The sequence below is a fragment of the Zerene cesonia genome, chromosome 1 (assembly GCF_012273895.1).
Source record: "Zerene cesonia ecotype Mississippi chromosome 1, Zerene_cesonia_1.1, whole genome shotgun sequence".
NCBI lineage: Eukaryota > Metazoa > Arthropoda > Insecta > Lepidoptera > Pieridae > Zerene > Zerene cesonia.
Genome location: NC_052102.1, coordinates 4,692,092 through 4,700,566, shown reverse-complemented (window position 1 = coordinate 4,700,566; position 8,475 = coordinate 4,692,092). Strand labels below are relative to the sequence as shown.

The 8,475-nt window shown below is 33.3% G+C and overlaps 2 protein-coding genes across 5 annotated transcripts in view; one reads left to right on the top strand and one right to left on the bottom strand.

Moving 5' to 3' along the window:
- Positions 1 to 5,231, top strand: part of LOC119832062 (chitin synthase chs-2) — a 22,666-nt gene extending 17,435 nt beyond the window's left edge. The window contains exons 11-22 of one of the 4 annotated variants that reach the window (XM_038355663.1): positions 112 to 312; positions 401 to 627; positions 710 to 877; positions 966 to 1,271; positions 1,357 to 1,598; positions 1,685 to 1,835; positions 1,913 to 2,065; positions 2,702 to 2,878; positions 3,674 to 3,841; positions 3,922 to 4,165; positions 4,249 to 4,394; positions 4,616 to 5,231. In XM_038355663.1, coding sequence (XP_038211591.1) covers positions 112 to 312; positions 401 to 627; positions 710 to 877; positions 966 to 1,271; positions 1,357 to 1,598; positions 1,685 to 1,835; positions 1,913 to 2,065; positions 2,702 to 2,878; positions 3,674 to 3,841; positions 3,922 to 4,165; positions 4,249 to 4,394; positions 4,616 to 4,813 — 2,381 coding nt within the window. In that variant the 3' untranslated portion in view covers positions 4,814 to 5,231. Of the gene's footprint in view, positions 1 to 111; positions 313 to 400; positions 628 to 709; positions 878 to 965; positions 1,272 to 1,356; positions 1,599 to 1,684; positions 1,836 to 1,912; positions 2,066 to 2,353; positions 2,531 to 2,701; positions 2,879 to 3,673; positions 3,842 to 3,921; positions 4,166 to 4,248; positions 4,395 to 4,615 lie in introns of all 4 variants that reach the window. The other 3 variants (XM_038355671.1, XM_038355689.1, XM_038355680.1) reach the window with 3 other exon arrangements.
- A 20-nt stretch (positions 5,232 to 5,251) lies between these two features.
- On the bottom strand, positions 5,252 to 7,371 carry LOC119832086 (COP9 signalosome complex subunit 8). The gene is made up of 4 exons (XM_038355702.1): positions 7,174 to 7,371; positions 7,014 to 7,084; positions 6,639 to 6,820; positions 5,252 to 5,822 (listed from the first exon to the last, which is right to left on the bottom strand). Exons 1-4 carry the CDS (start codon positions 7,225 to 7,227, stop codon positions 5,572 to 5,574), a joined length of 558 nt encoding a protein of 185 aa, XP_038211630.1. The 5' UTR covers positions 7,228 to 7,371; the 3' UTR covers positions 5,252 to 5,571.
- Between the last annotated feature and the right edge of the window lie 1,104 nt (positions 7,372 to 8,475).

Sequence of the window (8,475 nt, the reverse complement as noted above, 5' to 3'; positions counted from 1 at the left end):
CGCACTTGGCCAGCGTGGTGGATTATGGCCTAAATCCTCATAGGAGGCCTGTGTCCCAGCAGTTGGAACATATATGGGCTGATGATGATGAATATTTATATATTTTCACAGGACCTATGGTGTGGTATCAGTTGTTCGAGTACGCTATTGGTCATTGGCTGCAAAAAGCTACAGAACACATGATTGGCTGCGTACTCTGTAGTCCTGGATGCTTTTCCCTTTTCAGAGGAAAAGCCTTGATGGACGATAACGTCATGAAAAAATATACACTACGACCTGAAGAAGCTAGGCATTTCGTGCAGTACGATCAAGGTGATTTTCATTTTCAACATACCATTATTTTATGGGTATCCAATAAATGTTAACCATAAATGAATACCTGGTAACTATTAATTTTCAGGCGAGGACCGTTGGCTTTGCACACTTCTATTACAACGAGGCTATCGAGTCGAGTATTCAGCTGCTTCCGATGCATACACGCATTGTCCAGAAGGATTTAGCGAGTTTTACAATCAACGTCGTCGATGGGTACCTTCCACTATTGCTAACATTATGGACTTGCTAGCCGATTACAAACACACGATCAAAATTAACGATAACATTTCTTCACCCTACATTGCATACCAGGTAAAATTCGTTTATAACTAGATAGAAAAAAGAAAACTATTGTCCATAATAAAAAGCTACACGTTATTGTAAATTGTTTCAGATGATGTTGATGGGTGGTACGATTCTTGGACCTGGAACTATATTTCTTATGTTGGTGGGTGCTTTCGTGGCTGCTTTTAGGATCGACAATTGGACCTCTTTCGAATACAACTTATATCCGATAGTTCTGTTTATGTTTGTTTGTTTCACGATGAAATCAGATATTCAGGTACGTGACAGATATCATACCAAAAATATTTTAGTAAATAAAAAACCAACCTAGCATTTTTTTAATTATTGTGTAATTTAAATTTCAGTTGCTGGTTGCACAAATACTTTCAACTGCGTATGCTATGATCATGATGGCTGTAATTGTCGGTACCGCGCTCCAATTAGGCGAGGATGGTATAGGGTCACCATCTGCTATATTCTTGATCTCACTCTCGGGTTCATTCTTTATAGCCGCCTGTTTACATCCCCAAGAATTTTGGTGCGTTGTACCTGGCATCATATATCTTCTTTCTATACCTTCTATGTACTTACTACTTATTTTATATTCTATAATCAACCTTAATGTCGTATCTTGGGGAACTCGAGAAATTCAACAGAAGAAAACTAAAAAGGTAAAGATTTGTAAAAGCTTTTTCTATGAATACTTTTTAGAATTATAAATGTTTATATCTCTAAATACTTAATGCTTTACTGTAGGAAATTGAAGCCGAAAAGAAAGCAGCAGAAGAGGCCAAGAAGAATGCAAAGCAGAAGTCATTGCTTGGATTCCTCCCGGGTATGAATAGTGAAGAAGAAGAAGGGTCGATCGAATTTTCTTTCGCCGGCTTATTCAAATGTTTGCTATGCACACATCCTAAGAGCAACGAAGAAAAAGTACAACTTCTGCACATCTCAACAACACTCGAAAAATTGGAAAAGAAATTAGAGAATGTTGAAAGGTAATTGCGGTATTTATCCAAACAAACTTACAATGTAATATTTTAATGCGAATATCATTAAAACAATGTTTTTTTTTAACTTCTAGAGTGATTGATCCACACGGCCAATCGAGAGGACGAAAATTATCTGTCGGTCTCAGAGGAAGCACGAACGGCGATCAACTTGTGACAGTGGCGGAAGGAGAAGAAGATCATGCTTCTGATTCAGAAACCGATACCATGTCAACTGTGCCAAGAGTATGTTATCTATTCAATAAAAAAATACATAATATATAAAATATTCCTTATAATTTTCCTGATTTTACACATTTCAGGAAAAACGTGACGACCTTATTAATCCATACTGGATAGAAGATCCCGATTTGAAAAAAGGCGAAGTTGATTTCTTAAATCAATCGGAATTGGCATTTTGGAAAGAGCTTATCGACAAATATATTTATCCTATTGATGCTAATAAAGAAGAACAGGTAATATAAAAGTCTAAAAGCATTCAGTTTTAAATTCTATAAATTTTGTGCTAGTATATAAATTATAAACATACTTAATATATCAATAGTAGTTGTGATATGTTTATTACATAATATACCAGTAAATTTCATCATTTAGTCGATTAAAACATTCATCAAATTTGGTCAATTGATTTTTTTAACTTTATTACAAACACGAGATATCTACTAATATTTACTTTCTTCCAGTTTTACCATACCTACATACCTTTAATTATTTTTATAAATTTGATGTTCCGAAAATTTTAGGCTCGTATATCCAGGGATCTGAAAGAATTGAGAGACACGTCTGTATTTAATTTCTTTATGGTCAATGCTCTTTTTGTCCTTATTGTATTTTTGCTACAATTAAACAAGGACAACATTCACGTTAAATGGCCCCTCGGAGTTAAAACTAATATTACATATGATGAGGCCACGCAAGAGGTAACGTGAAGAACGCCCGATGATCAGCGATCGGCCTTCAATGATGACATGGGACTATGACTCCGCGCTTACAAATCTCCATTTACAAGACCTAATCCCCACCATAACAGTCACTATCTCTGTCACCATTGAAAGTTGATACTATTAATGCTTTTTTATGTAATTTTACAGGCTCGAATTGCACGTGATTTGTTAGAGCTTCGCAATAAATCAGTTTTTGCGTTTGTCATGTTCAATGCTTTATTTATATTGATAGTATTTTTATTACAACTCAACAAAGATCAACTCCACGTGATTTGGCCTTTGGGAGTAAAGACAAACATAACGTACATCGAGGAAACAGGCGAGGTATAGCCAAATTTTTCAAAGTTTGTGTGTCTACGCAAGTCTAACGACCTTCCTCTAACCGGTCTCTTTCGGGATGGCACACCCAGCATGAAGATCCAGTTATCTTCTACACCGAGAACTAAACAATTTAGTGTCACTTAATAAATGATCACACATTTCCTAAAATTCAAGGCCTTAAGCACTCCTGACTTTGTTGAAGTATGGAGCAGAATCGTTACAATAGAAAATACAATTTTTTCTGAATTCTGATATGAAAGGCCACATGATAAACCTTTATTAATCGCACTACCCAATACCTTGAACTGTCACCTTTGGTCTGTTTTCTTTGGTGGTGGATTTTCTTCCATTAAGTTTCGCGTGTGTTAACACGGTCTATGGTACCCTGAGAATGATCATTCCTTCACGATGGTGTTTTGTTTAACATAGCAAATATTTAAATTTACTATCTCGACATTCACATGAATGTTTTTTTGTATTCCTTATTATATAAACTGTAAAATTTATTATATGATTATATGATCTCAAAGGTTTATACTGCCTTCGACAAATACATTCGCATCTACATGTGTATTATTATAATCACATAATTGAGTTGATTTTTAATTTTAACAACTCTTTTATATCTGTTTATGAGTTGTTTATAACTTGTGTTCTTGTATATTAAAATGTGCATTTTAGTAGTATGTAATTTAAACGTGCAGTGGGCATGGTGCTAATATATATCTGCTTAATAATTATTGCTTGCCACAAATCGAATTGAAAAATAAGCAATTAACACAATTTTAACAATTCTAGGTGCTCATTTCAAAGGAATATTTACAACTTGAGCCGATCGGTTTGGTCTTCGTGTTCTTCTTTGCCTTAATTTTGGTTATACAATTTTCGGCCATGTTGTTCCATAGATTCGGAACAATATCACACATATTAGCTTCAACAGAATTAAACTGGTTCTGTACTAAAAAGGTAACATTTTTACACTTTCTAACGTGTGATTATAAATAGTAAATAAACTGAATATATAATTTTTAACACATATCTTACAGTCTGAAGACCTGTCACAAGATGCTCTGTTGGATAAGAATGCTATTGCAATAGTGAAAGATTTACAAAAACTCAACGGATTAGACGATGAGTATGATAACGATTCGGGTTCTGGTCCGCAAAATGTGGGCAGGAGGAAAACGATACATAATCTTGAAAAAGCGCGCCAAAAGAAGAGAAATATAGGAACATTGGACGTTGCATTCAAGAAACGTTTCTTCAACATGAATGCAAACGATGGTCCAGGTACGCAATTTAAATGCAGTGAAAACGAATTTAATATAGGAAAATTTTATCAAGAAATTGATTCAATGAAATTGTGTTTATAGGTACACCAGTATTGAATAGAAAAATGACACTGCGCAGAGAAACATTGAAAGCTTTGGAAACAAGAAGAAATTCAGTTATGGCAGAGAGAAGAAAATCACAAATGCAAACACTTGGCGCTAATAATGAATATGGAGTAACAGGAATAGTATGTTTAGCAAAAAATAGTATTACATTGCGTTTTAAAAGATGCACCTTCATTAAGCAAGTTTTATATTATAATTAACATTTAGAGTCACGTCCCAGAAAGAATTAAAAACTAAAGAAATCCGATACACATGAATTTGTGATACCATTACGATTCTTAAGACTAAAAAAGATATTACGATGACATAAAAAATAGTAAATATATGAAATTTTTAATTACAGTTGAACAACAATCATGGTGTTGGTCCACGGCACCGAACTTCCACAGCTAACATTTCAGTGAAAGACGTATTCGGCGAACCAAACGGTGGAATGGTCAACCGAGGTTACGAGACAACCCTAGGGGACGAAGACGACAGCAATTCTATGAGATTGCAGCCGAGACAGAACCAAGTCTCGTTTCAAACAAGGTTTCAGTGAACAACATCAATTGTAGGATAGACGATAGCAAACCGTAACAATTTCATCAAACGTTATGTGAATTATTTTATATATTTCTTCTATTATCTTGCTGAAATGCATTTTGTTCCAAAAGTTTGCTATCACTTCTAACCGATGATGTCAAATTACGAAATATATCAACGCCTAGTTAATGCAATCGTGGATACTCATTTTAGAATAGTTACTATTTACTGAAATTAATTTTTAGGACATTATGACTACTTGTGATATTTAAGGAGATTTGTCTGAATTTTTTTATTACATAGATACACAATTACATAATAATTGTGTCGATTCTGAATTATTATTTTATATTAAATGTATAAGAATGTACACTGCCACATGAACTTTACAATTATAATTTTTATATGACATAAATACATAAATAAAAGATTTTTGAAAGTTGTTCTTTTATTACATTATTACTAAAGTTACATTTGTTTCTAAAGTATTTATAATTTCCTCAATCTTTACAACCACTGCATATCAATATTAATTATAAAGATTAAATTTCTAATGGAGTGCAACAAGTACCATGTTTAATTTTTGCATTATCCATATTGACTGTTAATTATTTGTTTCGAAAAAGATTTACTTAACTGACCAACAAAAACTACTGCAGGTAAAAAAGTAAAGAAAATGATATGAATTTAATCTAAAGAAAATATGCTCAATCCTTTAAGGCTTCAATATAATCTAAATGTAACAGCTAGATTTAAATCTGTAAACTAAACGAGTTAGTTTTCTAAAAATGATACGAATTCTGTGAGTTTGAAAAGCTGGTCTTCACTGGATGTATGCAGTGGAGCGGGTTGGACTGGAGGCATAGGGTTCACAGTGACTCCATCCTCATTTAACTCCCATTTTCGATCCCTGCATATTTGTAGAACGGCTTCCTTGCTTAAGCCAGTCATTGAGACAACAGTTTCTATTGAAATTGAGCTGTATGACCGTCCTATCAAGTTAAACGCTCTTTCACGAACTTTTTCTGTAAAATAATACAAACTATTGTTAATATAAAAAATTATGTAGTGTTCAACAAAACAGTGTTAGTGTGCGAAGAAAAAATCCATTCTATAAAATAATTTGTCCTAGATAGTGTTCAGTGAAAGTAGTGAAATAGTTTTCCAACCAGAGCTAAGATTTTAATTAAATGGTTAACAATCTCTGGACCTCAGGACAAGGATTAGTAATAGGTACTGCTTATAAGTTTATAAATGAAATATGACAAATTGCTATGACCGTAAAAGATTTATGTTGAAATTAAATTGCTTTTCGTTAAATGTCACATATAAATATTAATATTAGTACTGACATTAAACACCCAGTTTCACACCCCGCTAAGACTACCTACCGTCTGATTATAATCCATCTCTTTTCATTGAGTTAAAGCAAAACTGTGTATCTATGTGTAAAATGGTGCCACACTAAAAAGCAGGTAACGCATTTGCAGCAGGTCTACCTCTCTGCAATTGTTCATAAGCAGTGATGATCGCTTACTGTCAGGTTAACCACCAGCCAAGTTGCCTGCTTATACTTTTTAAAAATAACTTCTAAAAATTAACATCCATATATTCAATACTGGCTGCGCCCCACGGTTTCACCCGCGTAAATCCGTATCCCATAGGAATATAGAATAAAAAGTCGCCTATATGTTATTCCAGTTTTCCAGCTGTCTATGTACCTTCATTATTCGTAAATTTCATTGCAATCGGTTCAGTAGTTTTTGTGTGAAAGAGCAACAAACACACACACATCCTTACAAACTTTCGCATTTATAATATTAGTAGGATAACATATTTACCTTCCAATGCTCTCATAATAGTAGCAACTGGTTCAACCCAATGGTATGCAGCAAGGGCTTGGTAAGTTCGCGGGAGATCTTTTTTCCACATTTTCTGTCCAACTGTCCATATGGCCACTAATTCTGGATTGCTTGATGTAATATTCTGGGGTATTCTTTTCCATAGGAATTTTGCGTTACATCTACAAAATAACATAAGTGATATAACATGTGTGTATATGTGGGATATGTGTTTTTAAGGATGCTGTCTTTTGAAATACAAATCATAAATTTATATATTTAATTATACATAGCTTTTCACCGACACATGTATGGACACAATATTGTGTCAAATGAACAATTACATATTTTTGTTTGGATTTACTAAGTACTTACAAATCATTCTGATATAAATATATTGCTAATAACTGTGCATAATTCGACGCTGAGGTTACTCCATTCGGTGCCTGCAAATTATTGAAAAATAACAGTATATTTAATTTTATTTCCGTAAAAATTTTTATTCAAAAAGTAATCAACAATTCTATTAACTCACCTCAAGCTCTTGTTTTTCTAAATCTAAACAAAGTTTATCAAAGTTCGTAATCATAATTCTTATATTATACACAGAACAGTAACTAATAAGAATAACGCTTTTTAGTTTATATATTATAATGCTTTTAAATGTGGAATGATAACCAAAATAAAAAATTCGGCATCAATCCAACTGTACTGATATACAAAAATTTATGTCAGTTATTAGCTGTCAGCTGTCAAGTGTCGTATGTCATATGCCGTCGTTTTATTCACGTTTTATGTGGCCTTATGGCCGTATTTATTTGATGTATACACAATCTAGTATTTTATTTTTTACATAAAATAATTAGTTTTACATCTAACTCCTATTACATACATCTCGACTTCACCCAGATTCATGATGGGATTCAACCAAAATAAAATGTCTATCAGTCAGAAAGAAAGGATTTTTTAAGTCTATTCAGTAGCTTCCGAGTCTATTCAATGTAAAAAAACAAACAATGAGCTGTTTCCTCTGTATAATATTGGCTTAGGTTATGTAAATCTTATCAGCCAGACGAAAAAGCGTTAGTCTTCTCCGCCATGATATATCAACATCACACAAACTGTAAGCCAGTTTAGTTGATTTGAGCACAGAAATCAATTTTTAGATTTATCGTGATGTATTCGGCGCAACCATCTAGCCTTAAAAATCGGCATCTAAGGTAGTCTTATGGAATATTGTAATATCTTCAGTAATCCTTATGTCGCTTTTTATATCCTATATTATGTAGGAAGTAGAAAAAGAAAATCAGCTGAAGAAGATAATTTCGGAAGAAAAAGTAGTCTCATTTTTTTTTTCTATGAGTCCAACAAGGGTAAGAAAGTCTGAAACCCGACAACATTAACTCAAAAGAAGCAAAGAAAAACTAAAACTTTGTTTGATCGACACTAGTAAAAAAAAAATTGACCACAAAGCGGATTTTGTTTAGTTCTCTAAATAAGTCAAGCCTTGCATGTCAGCACATAGGTAAGTTCTTTGTGTATGGGACCATAGTCTATGAAGTTGGTTCAGTTAACAGTAACGATTTTATTTATCCAAACGGTTGTTTGGTTTTAGTTTGAGCATGGTTTCGGGGTGCCGGTTCCTAGATTCTAGATTGTAACCATACCATGAAAATTAAAAAATATAAATCGCACTTTATATTTTATTATATCACACTAATATTATAAATGTGAAAGTTTATCTATTTGGATGTTTGTCCGTCAATCACGCTGAAAAAACAGGACGTATCTTGATGAAATTTCGTATACAGAAAGGGTATGAGCTGACTTGGGTGAA